This window comes from Marmota monax, unplaced genomic scaffold (assembly GCF_021218885.2).
Source record: "Marmota monax isolate L192 unplaced genomic scaffold, Marmota_monax_Labrador192_F-V1.1 WCK01_AAM20220418_F8-fsc00001, whole genome shotgun sequence".
Taxonomy (NCBI): Eukaryota; Metazoa; Chordata; class Mammalia; order Rodentia; family Sciuridae; genus Marmota; species Marmota monax.
The window spans coordinates 45712359-45726913 of NW_026693777.1; the positions used below are offsets into that span (position 1 = coordinate 45712359).

The following is a 14555-nucleotide window of genomic DNA, read 5'->3' on the forward strand; positions in this document are numbered from 1 at the left end:
TTTAATTATATGAGGGGCAGGGAGGCCTTATATAGAATTGATCTGTGAAAGATTTGAATTCTGAACTATAAGACTTCCCATTTTCTTTTTTTCTTTGTGGTACTGTGGATTGAACTCAGGGCCTTGTGCATGTGAGGCAAGCACTCTACCAACTGAGTTATATCCCCATCCCTGACATTGCATTTCTAGAAAAGTTCAAGAATTTTGGCCAAGTCACAGTTGCTAAACTTGTTTTCTCAACTGTAAATACTACCTTATAGGCTGTTGTAAGAACTGATGAGCTGGTAAATGTAAAAACTTTGACTGGTTCCTGCCTCAGAGTGGACAAACAAGTGGGAACTGTGCTTTCCCAAAAGAGTTTCAAGGCCCTTTTTCATTTTGGTTCTAGGACAGTTTATAGGTTATATTCCAAATAGTAACTTGATATTTAGGCTCACGTTTAGTAACTCATATTTGCACTTTTTTTAATACCAGGGATTGAACCCAGGGGCACTTAACCACTGAGCCACATCCTCAGCCCATTTTTTAATATTTTATTTAGAGGCAGGGTTTAATTTGCTGGCTTCGAATTCATGATCATCCTGCCTCAGCCTGAGCAGAGTAATTCTTCCAGTGAGGCATTTTAAGAATGTGAAAAGATCTTTTTTTTTTTTTTGAGATGAGGGTCCCACTATGATGCCTAGGGGGTTCAAGCAATCCTCCTTACTGGCCTCAGCTTCCTTAGTAACAGACCACAGGCATGCAGCCCTGCACCTGGCTCAGTCTGCATTTATTGTGGTGCTGGGGTTTAAGCCCAGGGCTTCACACATGCTAGATAAGTGTTCTGCCACTGAGGTACACATCCCCAGTGCCCTTCGTCATTTTTTTTTTTTTTAGTTTTTCCACTGGTAAAATTTCATTTCTTAAACCCTCAGAATTCTTGGTACTTTGCTAAGCGCATGGCAATTAGTATGATGGATGGTCCTGGATTGCTACTCAGGATTGCTCCCCACCCTACAAAGAACAAGATGATAGTAGGTATTTGGACTCAATAAGACACATGCCCTATTTCATGAGTTAATTTTTGTTCTATGTACAGCTGTAGTTCAGAGGAAGGAAAATCAAATATCTGTGTTTACACATGAATAAATCTGGATGATACTGAATACCTAATCCTAGCTCTGAGTTTGTTTCTGAGGTTAAAGGGGATGATCAAACTAAAATACCCTCTGCTTGACAATTCCCTGCTTTTATTTTAGTTAATAGGTAGTTAATACTTGTTAGTTTGCATATTTTATTCTCCAGTATTATGCTAAAAATTCTGGGGTATATCTTTTATTTCTTGACATACACAAAAGGATAAAAAGTATACTCATTTAGAAAAGTTGCCTTCAACCAAAAATGCAAAACAGGTTTCAATGAGCTTAGATTTCCTGGTATAGTACTCCTAACCCTAAGGTAGAAGTATTGCATTTTCCACTTAATACACCCACATTTCTGACACAAGCTAAGTGGATGGATGGAAGAAAACTGAATACTCCCAAGTAAATATGGGAAGCCACAGCAGAGACACCTAAGATTTCTCAGAAACTGTTAAGTGGGCAGCTTCTATTCCTACCTGGATAGTGCTTTTCTGTGGGTTTCTTAGTCTTAAGTCCAAACCTCACAAAGCACCTTCAAGGACTGGACTACCCAGTAATAGGTACGGCAGTAAGTCCAGTAAGGTGGATATAAGAACCACGTGATAATGGTAAAAGAATGTCAAGGACCAGATGCTGAGACATCTCCTTGTGTCCCACAGTTAGAATAAATAGTTGAATCCTAGGTTGTTTTCCGCTTCTTGGCAGATGGTCGCTCAAACACATCTCGTACTCCAGCTGCCTTTTGTTTAAAGAACTTTGTATTCTGGGCACTCTCTTGGCCCCATGCTGAGTCAAAGGAGGTGGTATCTTGATCCACAAGGTGGGTATATTTGGTACGACCAGAACGTCCAAAGTTTTTGACCTAAGGGAAGGATTGATGATGAGTTATATCACTGAACACAAAGTTTTTGACCTAAGGGAAGGATTGATGATGAGTTATATCACTGAACACTTAAGACCCAGCTCCAGCCCTCAGTACATTACTTTTTCTTTTTATGTTGACAAAGAGTGCCCATACCTGCATGACTTTAGGAAGAATGGTTTTGTTGAAATGATCCTCCAGGGTTGGTGCACTAAAATCTCTCTTGTATACTTCCTCATCCTCATCCTATAAAAAAAGAATATCAGTGTTACGATTTTATTTCCCATACAAACACACAAATTTATTAAATTCTGCAACAAAGAAACAAAGGAAATAGGGTATTGAGCTTTTCTTCAAGAGATTCCTATTTGAGAAGATGATATTCTTTTTTCTATTATATTGTTTCTCCTTCCTAAGTGTAGATACTTATTGAAGGTTGCACTTATTTACTCATGACTTCCACTCTATTGGTCTCTTAGATCCTCAATCCTAAAATTCCAGTCTTCCCCCTCCCCACAATACCAGAGAAACTGTACTGAGGATGAGCTACATCCTCAGTTATTTTCATTTTGAGACAGGGTCTTGCTAAGTTGCTAAGGCCAATTTTTTTTTTGAGGTGGTGGTGGTGGTATACCGAGTATTGAATTCAGGGACATTTAACCACTGAGCCACGTCCCCAGCTCTATTTTGTATTTTATTTAGAGACAGGGTCTCACTGAGTTGCTTAGTGCCTCGATAAACTGCTGAGACTGGCTTTGAACTTTCAATTCTCCTGCTTCAGTCTCTGGATCTGCTGGTATTATTGGTATGTGGCACAGTACCCAGCCAGTCGAACAGTTTTTGTGCCAGGTATGGTGGTGCATCACCTGTAATCCTAGCAACTTGGGAGGCTGAGGCAGGAGGATTGCAAGTTTAAGGCTAGCCTGGGAAATTCAGACCATTTAAAAAAAATTAAAAAAGGGCTGGGGATGTAGCTTGGTGTGCTTGTCTAGCAGGTATAAGATCCTGGGTTCAATCCCAAGTACCACAAAGAACAAAAGAACCCAATTTTTATGAGATCTACTTCCTTCTTAGGCCTGAAAAAATCCCTCATTTAATCCCAGAATCCATTTTAATTTCACTTTTTGTCCAGATAAGAAGAGTCAGTATTTGAATATATCAAAAGACTGTCCTGTTTTTTTAGCCAACAATGTATTGCTTCTTAAAAAAGTTTGATGATGATGATAATATGATGATTATTTTGAGTACTGGGGACTGAACCCAGGGGTGCTTTACCACTAAGCTAAACTGCCAACTCCCACCTACCCTTTTTAAAATATTGAGATAGGATTTCCTCTAGTAGCTGAGGCTGGCTTCAAACTTGAGATCCTCCTGCTTCACCCTCATGTGTGCTAGGATTATAGGTGTGTGCCATTGCACCTGGAAAAGCTTGATAATTAAAGCTGCTGACTGCTTAGGCAAAACTACTTTCTTACTTTGAAACAATACAAGAAATAATTTATCATCACTAGTGACAAGAAAACTACAAGTGCTTAAAAACTGAGGGTTTTAACATGGAACTTAGTTTTTAAAATTTTTTAATTTTTTTTGGTACTGGGGATTTGATCCCAGGGGTACACAACCATTAAGTCACATCCCCAGCTATTTTTTTTATATTTTATTTAGAGACAGTGCCTTGCTAAGTTGCTGATGCTGGCTTCGAACTTCCTGCCTTTGCTTAATATAGGTGTGTACCACTATGCCTGGTAAATAAGCTAGTTTTATGATACAAACTCCTTTCATTAGGAAATAATTTAACAAACCATATACTATCAAAAGTAATAAATGCAATCAATTATTTCATTGCCTTTCCTGTTTTTCCTTTTTAAGAAATTATCACTGGTACTAATTCAAATAATTTTTTAAAAGTCCATGTCACTTTACACAGCGTTAACAAAAGTGCTTTTTTGACCTTGGTTTTTATATGAAGAACAATGATAATGACATTCAACATAAGGGTCAGATAATTAACCATTAACAGGCCACCTTCTGTCAGCTCAGAATGAAGTGAACTAAACGGCCACCCAAGTGTGAACTAATATATAGCTATTTACAGACTCTGATTTTTATATGATCTAAGCTTCTCATTTGGCTATGAAATGAGAAGGGTGCTTAACCACTGAGCCACAACCCCAGCCCCTTTTATATTTTATTTAGAGACAGGGTCTTACTACGTTGCTTAGAGCCTTGCCAAGTTGCTGGGCTGCAATCCTCTTGCCTCATCTTCCCAAGTTGCTGGGATTACAGCTATGCACCACCATACCTGGCTGAAATAATGATTTTTAAGTGGTTTGGGGAACCTAATTATTTTAGTATCTACATAGATCCCTTTCTTTTCATTTTCTTAATTATTCTATCATATCATTTCCTTTTTCTGGGAGCTGAGGCCAAAACAGAACAGATGTTGCTGCTGTTTCTACAAACCCAATGCTTTTTCTGGATTTATATCCTTCTCAGGCAAAAAGCAAATGAGAAGGTTGACTGCTAGAAATAGAAATAACATTTCAGGACAGTTTATTCTCCATCTAGAGGAAAAAAGGATTCTGAATTATTCTTATTGCTCAATTTTCTGATACCCATTTCACTTACCATGAAGAAGGCACCCCGGTGATAGTACTTCTGTAAAAACTTGTATTTGCCTTTAACAGCTTTGTTGGTGATGACTTTGCCATTTGCCCGAAGCTCAGCTCGCCTCTCTTCCTCAGTCAGGTTTCGCATGCGTTCAATTTCTGCTTTCTCCTTTTCAAGCCTGTTAAGGTAGCAAAACTATTTATTAGTATTTATCTAGCATTAGAGTGGTTAGGTTCTACCTTGCCACATGGTGTCCTGCATCACCCTGGTACTCTGCAGAGTCCACTCAGCAAGAAAGCTCTCACCAAATAACCACTAAGCCACATCCCCAGCCCTTATTTGTATTTTATTTAGAGACAGGGTCTCACTGAGTTGCTTACTGCCTGGTCATTGCTGAGGCTGGCTTTGAACTTGTGATCCTCTTGCCTCAGCCTCCTGAGCCACTGGGATTTCAGGCATGAGCCACCACGCCTGGCTCTTAAAGTCTTATTTTGAGATAGGGTTTCACCAAGTTAGGTGAGTGGCAGTGGCACAGGCTCAAAAAACCTCAATGACTAGTTCTCTTCCCCTATCAATTCACCCAAATATTTATTTCCGTTCTTCCTACTCAAAGCTAGTTGAAAAGAAAACTTATCAAAAATTACTTAAAAGGTCTAGAATGAATTAAAGTTCTTCCCACAGAGCCAACAAAGGTTACTTCTAATGGTGGCTCTGGTAAATGGGACACCTTCTATAAGGGGTGCTGTTGAAGTTAGGAGGAAGAGAAAATGCTGGGCAGATAGGGAAATGGGCCCCTGGGTGACTTCCTGGGCAGCAGAGCAAAAACAGAAGCTGCAGTTTTTTATTTTTTTGTTTTGTACCGGGGATTGAACTTGGGCATTCAACCACTAAGCCACATCCCCAGGCCTATTTTGTATTTTATTTAGAGACAGGGTCTCACTGAGTTGCTTAGCTCCTTGCTTTTGCTGAGGATGGCTTTGAATGGACGATCCTTCTGCCTCAGCCTCCCAAGCTGCTGGGATTACAGGTGTGTGCCACTTTGCCGGGTAAAGCAGTAGGTTTTTGCTCAGAAACTTGCATAAGGTTATTTTTAAATCAGGACATATATGATCTGGAGTCCACAGCCTCACCAAAGAAGGAAAAATGTGTTATCGATATTTGATTGGATTAAAGACTGCAGGAATGCCTAGTGGACACTGAGAGCCTTACGCAGGGATTGGGCATAGGGCTGACTTCCTTAAACCTATAGATCTATATAAACCCATAGACAATAGCCATCCATTGGCATCCCTCTCTTGGAACTCCTCCCTTTTTGGGAGTTTTGCTTTCTATTTACTGTAATAAATCCTGTTATTTTGCTAAAAACAAAACAAAACAAAACACAAACCCTCCCCCCAAAGAAAACCCAACCAAGAATGGGGCTGAGGATGTAGCTCAGTAAAGGGAGCCCCTTGCTCAGCATGCTTAAGGCCCTGGGTTCAATCTCCAGGGTCACAAAACAACAACAAAACCAAACCAAAATCCAGGTGTGGTGGCACACATCTACAGTCCCAACTTGGGAGGCTGAGGAGGAAGATCACAAGCTTTAGGCCAGCCTCGGCACATAAGTGAGGCCCTAACCAACTTAGTGAGACTTTGTCTCAAAATAAAAAATAAAAAGGGCTGGGGATGTGACTTAGTGGTAAAGCCCCTCTGGGTTTAATCCCCAATACTGAAAACAAACAAACAAAGAAACCAAGCAGCAAACTAAACCCATCCCAAGAATGGAAACCATAGTAGGTGACAGGCCTCAGAACTACAGTACTGGTACTAGAAAACCTGTTCCATCAGCAGCATTACCAATCCCATTACTCACGCTTCTCTGTCTTCTCTGTCCCTCTTGATTCTTTTTAGCTCTCGAACTTTCCATGCCTCATATTCCTCCTCATCATTTTCATCGTCAGTGTTGAGTGCATCCAGTGCAGCCAGGGAACGCTTATTCTCCTCCAGCTCTTTCTTGGTCTCCTCTTCTACAATCTGGATAAGGAAAACAATTCAGATATGCACTTCCTTATCCTCAGACAAACCTAATTACACCACTCTTTGCACTCAATCCTCACAACCACTCCCAGTACCTTGAGGGTGTACTTTCGTCTCTCTTCAGCCATGCGCTTTGCTTCCTGCTCCAGCTCTTTCTGTTTCAATGCTTCAGCCTCCCGTTCTTGAACTGTCACTCGGTCCTTCCTGCATCACAGAGGTCCTGTTAATTGCCCAAAGTCCTTAGAATGGCTCTCTTTGTTCCTCTCAATCTAGTCCCATCCAAATCCGACAAAGCCAAACAATCTTTGGCTCTATTATTTGCAAACTGTCAAAAACAGAGGCATTCTCACAGATCTTTAGTTCACCAAAATTATGTTCATTCTTGAGGTTTGCCTAGATAATAAGAAGCCTGCTGGATTATAAGTAATAGAATTTCTAGCCATTAGGAAATAGAAATTTTTTTTTAAAGAGAGAGAGAGAGAGAGAGAATGAGAAAGAATTATCTTTGTTTGTATGTGGTGCTGAGGATCAAACGCGAGCTGCACGCATGCCAGGCGAGCGTGCTACCGTTTGAGCCACACCCACAGCCACAAATAGGAATTTTTTAAAAAAAATATTTTTAGTTGTAGATGGACACAATACTTTTATTTATGTGTTTTTATGTGGTGCTGAGGATCAAACCCAGTTCCTCACATGTGCAAGGCAAGTGCTCTGCCAGAGCTACAACCTCAACCCAGAATTTGTTATTTAAGCTTAATTTCATGCTTAAAATATACAACCTTGAGCAGATAAGTGCTCCTTAACTGGAAAGAGAGATATGAAAACAAACAGGCTTCCTGCTATACCATGCTGCTACTCAATATCTACACCCACCCTGGGCACTGGCCTAAATGCTTAGTACTTAGATTTGGACGAACATGGGATAGAAATGAGGCTTTTACTGTCAGACCTAGAAAGAAGTAACTATGTAAACTCTGACCTGTTTTGTGAGATACTTACTTTCGAATGAAGACTGGCTTAAGGCGAGGCTCCATCTCATCTTCACTGTCTGTGTACTCTTCATACTCTGACTCTGATTCTGACTCCTCCCCAGAACGTCCTTCATCTTCTACCTCCATGACTTCCATTTCCTCATTTTTTCTCTCCTGTGCTCGTTGACGCATCATTCCACGGCGCCGCTCTATTTCCTATCAAAGCATACATCTAAGCTTGTTATTCAAATGGTCTATACTCTATAATGGCTTTTTTTTTCTTTTTTTTTTTTGGGTGCGGGGGATTGAACCCAGGGTCTTGCACATGCTAAGCACAAGCTCTACCTCTAGGCTACACTCCTGAGATGGCTTTTTATTTTTGTCTCATCAAGTTCAACAAATTCTAAGTAAACGAAATGTAGAACCACTTTATTTTCAATTTTATCTCTAATAAAGAGGAAACACTATCACAATTCTGCCAAAAGCAGTCATCTTGGCCTTTATGGCCTCAGCAAATGAATATTGGCACTGGACATGGTAGCACATGCCTGCAACCCTAGCATCTTGGGAGGCTGAGGCATGAGGATCACAAGTTAGAGACCAACCTCAGCAACTTAATAAAACCCTATCTCAGATTAAAAAATAAAAAGGACTAAGGATATTGCTCAGTGGTAAAGTACCTCTGGGTTCAATCCCCACTACTAAAAAAAAAAAAAAAAAGTAAAGAAAAAAAATAGGATCTTCCCACCAATTTTTCTTCTGCTCAGGAAAAAACCTCCCATTTCCCTTTACCACACCTCATCATCAATTTCTTCCTCCTCTTCTTCACTGGTATCTTCTCGTTCCATGCGCCAAGCATCTCCTTCTACTTCTGAGTCACTTTCTCCTACTACTTCAGGTTCTACTATTTTCCGATGTCGGGCCAATCTGAAAAACAGGATCTCCAAGTGTATCACCAATGTCACAAAAATAGGAAAATCCACCACATTTTCTTAGTTGCAGTACAAACCTGATTTGCCTTCATTAATACGAATGTCTTTGAGATGTAACAACTGAGGTAGAGATTAAAGAAACTATACCAGAATGTCAGAGCATATAGTCAAAATGTGTTTGACTATATGCTGTTTGACTAATGTGTTTGACTAAACACTAAATGTGTTCAGGCACCATTTTGGGGGCACAACAGCAAACTCACATGGCACAGAGGGACATTTTCAATAACTCAAGGTAGTTTACACTTTCAACATTAAATCATACTATATTATTTTCAGTGACATAGTATTTTAGTGAAACAATTTTTGATGGTTGCTGTGACAAATTCCTGAGACAATATGAACAGTGAGAGTTCAGGACCTATGGCCTCTGTAAGGTAATGCTTCAATCAATACACAACATACAAATCCCCTCACTGGGAGGCTCTCTTTCTAACATGAGATCACTTCTTAAGTCTTTTTTCCTACTTTATCAGTGTCATTTCCCCTCACTGGGGAATAAGTAGGTGGATACAACCAATTTCTCAAGTTTTATAAAACATCTTCATGATAAAAAGACTCCGTTTAATGAACAAACAATTGTCTCTCTATTCTTTGAGGAGTTGGGATGAAACCCAAGACCTCTTCCATGCTAGGTAAGCCTTCTACTATAGAGAAATCTCTGGAGCCTCTTGGTATCTATTTTCTATTTCCTTAATGAGTTAATTAAGATCCTTAGGCTAGAAGTTACCTGCTGTTTTCTGAAGCTGCCACTTACTGGCTGTGTATCTTTTGTCATATTATTCTCCTAACTCCTTTGTGCTTCACTTTTCTCATTTGTAAAATAACGACAACCTCATAAGGTTATTGTATGGATTATAAGAATTAGTAAATATAATCTACTTAGAACAGCATAATTGGTACATATAAATATTATTCAGGTATTAGGTATTAGTGATGTCATTAATTAACCTGCAGAGGTTCAGATCCAGGGAAGTATAACCTTAGTCATTACCTTTCTTCCACATCTTCACTAATACGGTTCTGCAAACGACGCAGCCGGGGATCACTAGATGAATCCTCCTCTTGTTCCTCCGGTTCTGCTTCTTGTTCTTTGGCTTTCTTAATGAATTGAAATTCTTCATCTTCCTCATCTGAAGACTCCATAGGGGCATAGTCTGGCCTCTTTCCAGATACATAACGTTTTACCTTTACCTTCTCCATTGAAATCTCACCTGGGCAAGAGAGATAACATAATAAGTTAACATAATAAGTCAGTAGTCTTTCCCAATGTTCTTCAGCCCTTGGCCTCTGCAGGTAGCGCCTGAATTTCTGGTAGACAAGGGTTTAAGCAGAAGAAGAGAACCATTACCCAATCTCCTATTCATCTAATGGTGCTTTCCAACAAAGGCCAACACATGGGAAAGCATTCTTGTGATTACTCTCATGATAACAAAGCTTACCTTGGGTACAATTAAGTGAAGGAAGGTGAGCAGTGAACCAGTAGAAAAAAACTCCACTCCCACCATAAATTCATGGCTTACCATTTCAGCTATAACCTTAAACAAATTATTGTAACAGTGCCCAGGATATAGTCAGGATGATAAGTAGGAACTTATAAAACTAAAATGTTGGTTGGACATTCTTTTAATTTCCTTTGGAATTTCCATGGCAGCCTTTATAAAAGATTGCCACATAACCTAAAATTCTAATATTATTTATTTCCACCTTCTTTCCTTTAGCTTTTGTGCCATCAAATCTGCAAGAGTAACTTCTTTCACACATACAAACAATTGCAGTGAACAGAAAGAGTGAAAACTAACCAACTTCTTTTATAAGATAAGCAAATCCTGATAACCAAAGGAAACTCTGGGTGAGTTTCACTTACATACAAAAATACTCTCTCCCCAAATCCTTACAACACACACAAAAAACCAAAACTCTAAATCATCCTGACCTAATAGGAGTAAACCTAGGATTTCAAGAATGGCTTAACTTTAGAAAAGTAGTGGGGGAAAAAGGAGAAATATGCTATTTTTTTTAAGTCACATAATGATTTTTTTTTTTTTTGTACTGAGGATTAAAGCTAGCTCTACCAATGAGTTACATCTCCAGCCCTTTTTATTTTTAGGAAGGATCTTACTAAGTTGCCTCAAACTTGCAATCCTCCTACCTCAGCCTCCTTAGTCACTGGGATTATAGGCATGAGACTGGAGAGATCTATTTCTTAAATGAACAAACAGTGAGCATCCTTATGTTGTACCCATTATACTTTATAGTTAACCCTGTATTATGATTCTAACTTGGATAATAATAAATACATAAATGATAAGGACTGAAAAGGAAAAAACTACCATAATTTCCAAGCTATCATTGTCTCCGCAAAAATACAATTTAACAAGTCAAGCTAAACAATTCAGGAAGCTGGATGCAGTAGAGCACACCTATAATTCCAGTGGCTGGGAGGCTGAGGCAGGAGGATCTTGAGTTCAAAACCAGCCTCAGGGGGCTGGGATTGTGGCACAGTGGTAGACTGCTCGCCTTGCAAGACCATGGGTTTGATTCTCAGCACCACATAAAAATAAATAAGTGAAATAAAGGTATTGTGTCGAACTACACTAAAAAAAAAAACAAAAAAAACCCTAGCCTCAGCAATTTAGCAAGGCCTCAAGCAACTCAGCAAGACCTTGTTTCTAAATAAAATACAAAATAGATATAAAATAGAACTGGGGATGTGGCTCAGTGGTTGAGTGCCCCTGAGTTCAATCTCTGGTACCAAAAACCAAGCCAAAACAAAAACAAAAAACTTGTATGTATATAAAAATAAGTGAATGGGACAGCTGGGGTTGTGCCTCAGTGATAAAGTACTTGCCTAGCATGTGTGAGGCACTGGGTTCGATTCTCAGCACCACATATAAATAAATAAAATAAAGATCCATTAACAACTAAAATAAATAAATAAATAAATAAACAAGAAAAAGTGTTTGGGTCCAGGGATATGGCTTAATTGGTAGAGTGCTTGCCTTGCATGCACAAGGCCCTGGTTTCAATCCCCAGCACCACCCCCCCAACACACACACACAGTGTATTTATGTATAACTATGTATAATCAGAAAATATTGTTTAAAATACCATTTACATCGGCAACTACTCAATACCAAGAAATAAATTCAACAAGTAAAATAATGCCTTTAGGAGGAAAAGTATAATTTTATTCAAAGATATAAAAGCTCTAAATAAATGGAGAAATATATCATGTTCAAGGATGAGAAGATCGTAACTGTGCCTGAATTATCCTATAAACGTATAATCTATAATCTATAATTTTAATGCAATTCCATTAAAAGTTGCCCCAGGCTGTTTCTAAAATCATATAGAAGGATAGGAGGCCGAAAAGAACTAAGATAATTCTGATGAAGAATAAAATGGAAGGGGTAAAGGGGGAGGTGGTTTGTACCAAAGAGCAAGGCTTAAAGTTATAGTAAATTAGGGACTTGGGATGTAGTGAAATGGTAGAGTGCTTGCCTAATATGCATGAGGTCCTGGGTTTAGTTCCTAACACCACTACCTGCCCCCCCCCCCACCACCACCATGGTAGTCAGGTTTGTAACAAATTAGAATAAAAAAATTTTCTAAAAAAAGTAATCAGGTGTATTCTGGAGACTGAGGTACGATTAATTGATCCCAGGAGTTTAAGACCAGCCTGGAAGCTGGGCACAGTAGTGTATGCCTGAAATCCTAGCAGCTTGGGAGGCTGAGACAAGAGGATCACAAGTTTTAGGCCAGGCTCAGAAATGTAATGAGGCCCTAAACAACTCAGCAAGACCCTGTCTCAAAATAAAAAAATAAAAGGCTAGGCAGTAGGGCTGAGGCTGTAGCTCAGTGGCAGAGCGCTTGCCTTGCATGTGTGAGACAATGGGTTTGAGTCTCAGCACCACACAAAAATAAACAAATAAGATAAAGGCATGCAGTCCATATACAACTGCAAAAAAAAAAAAAAAAAAAAAAAGACTGGGCAGGTAGCTCAGTGGTAAGTGCCTTGGATTCAATCCCCACTACAAAGAAATAAAAAAAAAAAAAAAAAAGAAAGATCCCATACAATGAAGTGTGGATGAATGTCTTGGAAATAAAAACTATGAAGTTCTTATAACTTACTTTGGAGAACAATTGGTAACAGATAGTAAAGTTGATGACTTCTAGGACACTCCTCCCTAAGGAAATTTTTACATAAATGTATCACAAAGCCAGGCATGATGGCTCAGTCTTGTAATCCAGTGGTAAATTTAAGGGGTTGAGGCAGGAGAATCATGAGTTCAAAGTCATCCTCAGAAATTTAGTAAGGTGCTAAATAACTCACTGAGACCTTTCTCTAAACAAAATACAAAAAAGGGCTGGGGATGTGGCTCAGTAGTTAAGTGCCTCTGAGTTCAATCCCCAGTACCAAAAAAAAAAAAAAAAAAAGGTATCCAATAGATACATTTAAGAATGACAACTGGGGGCTGGGATTGTGGCTCAGTGGCAGAGCGATCATCTAGCATGTGCAAGGCCCTCAGCGCCACATAAAAATAAATAAATAAAATAAAGGTATTGTGTGCAACTACTTCTAGAAAAAAAAAAAGAGTGACAACTGGGGCTGGGGTTGTAGCTCAGTGGTAGAGCACTTGCATAACATGTGTGAGGCACTGGGTTTGATTCTTAACACCCCATATAATAAAGACCCATTGACAACAACAACAACAAAAAAGGATGACAACTGCAGGCTTCTGCAATAAAAGGAAAAACAACATGGCAACAACTAACTACTAACTACCCATCAGGAGGGAATAAACTGTGGTTTATTTATTTATATAATGGAATTTAAAAGCAGTTAAAATGAATGAAATTGATATGTATTTAAAAATTCTCAAAAGTCATGTTGAATTAAAGAAAGAAAAAATGGTGTAGTTCTGTGGTAGAGCATCTGACTATCATGCAGAAGGCCTGGGTTTAATGAACAGCGTCCCCCCCCCCCCCAACCACCACCACCAAATAGGCAAGTTGCACAAAGTTTGATACAGGATATTTAAAGAATAAGAAAAAACATGATATTCTTTTCCGACATTTTTACTGAAAAAACTTTGGTCCCTCCTACATCTGCACTTATTGAAATCATACCCGTTCTTTAAGGATCAAATTAAATGACACTGTCTTCAAGAAGCTTTTCTTGATTACCCCAATCTGCTTGGCATGTACCTCTTTTTTCATGTCTTACATGCACTAGAATGTGAATGCCTTAAAGTTGGAGCACTACCTTACACAACTTTCTATTCAAAGACACAGTTCCCGGCCTGAACGAAGTTATGGTCTTCTAGGGCAAGATAGACACGTAAATAACTACAATACTTGATAAGAGTTATCAAAGCAGCCTAAACAGACTGCTATGTAAGAAATTTGTGGAGGCCAATAGAATAGAGGGGTGCTTGCCGTACGAGAGCAGACAGGTCACAAGACCAAGATATGATGCAAAGTAGATCCCCTCCTCAACCCAGACAACGCGAACGGGTGCGACTTTAGTGTGGAAAGGCAGAAGAAATGAGACCAGCGGGGTTCGGGTGGCCAGCCGGGGGAGTTTTGGATGCCGAGGCTGGGAGAGGTAAGATCTGACTGGGAGAGGGGTGAGCACAGTTACCTTTCTCATTGCGAACGGGGACGGCCCCAGCCGTAGACTGAATGGGCGGTTGCTTCATGAGTGCGCTTGGGACCGACATGTTGATTGCAGCGGTGTTGATTCCCGAAACTCGACTGATTATACGCAGCTAACACTAACAACGAACAGCTAAACTACTTCCAACCTAGGTACGCCCGGCACGACAGCACGACTGATAGAAACTACTTTTACGTCAGAGCTAGGTAAACCGGAAATGTGTTACGAGAGGATTGTGGGATTTTGGAGGACTTCTGAACGCAGGCCGCTTAAAAATTGAGTCTGTTATTGCGCATGTCCTTAGGCGCCCCTCCCCCG

The 14555-nt window shown here is 39.6% G+C and overlaps 1 protein-coding gene across 1 annotated transcript; it reads right to left on the minus strand.

Moving 5' to 3' along the window:
* Window positions 1-1298: 1298 nt before the first annotated feature.
* Window positions 1299-14432, minus strand: Mfap1 (microfibril associated protein 1). The gene is made up of 9 exons (XM_046461207.2): window positions 14223-14432; window positions 9570-9789; window positions 8381-8510; window positions 7612-7799; window positions 6708-6816; window positions 6449-6609; window positions 4612-4771; window positions 2140-2229; window positions 1299-1983 (listed from the first exon to the last, which is right to left on the minus strand). Exons 1-9 carry the CDS (start codon window positions 14299-14301, stop codon window positions 1801-1803), a joined length of 1320 nt encoding a protein of 439 aa, XP_046317163.1. The 5' UTR covers window positions 14302-14432; the 3' UTR covers window positions 1299-1800.
* Window positions 14433-14555: the final 123 nt, after the last annotated feature.

Bases quoted from the DNA above. Each gene is read 5' to 3' on its own strand.
- Mfap1 (XM_046461207.2), bottom strand. From the start codon at position 14,301: ATGTCGGTCCCAAGCGCACTCATGAAGCAACCGCCCATTCAGTCTACG. The intron at 9,790-14,222 runs GTAACTGTGCTC...TCTCTTGCCCAG, and splicing joins CCCCGTTCGCAATGAGAAAG to GTGAGATTTCAATGGAGAAG. The intron at 4,772-6,448 runs GTGAGTAATGGG...CTACCTTAACAG, and splicing joins GACAGAGAAGACAGAGAAGC to GCTTGAAAAGGAGAAAGCAG.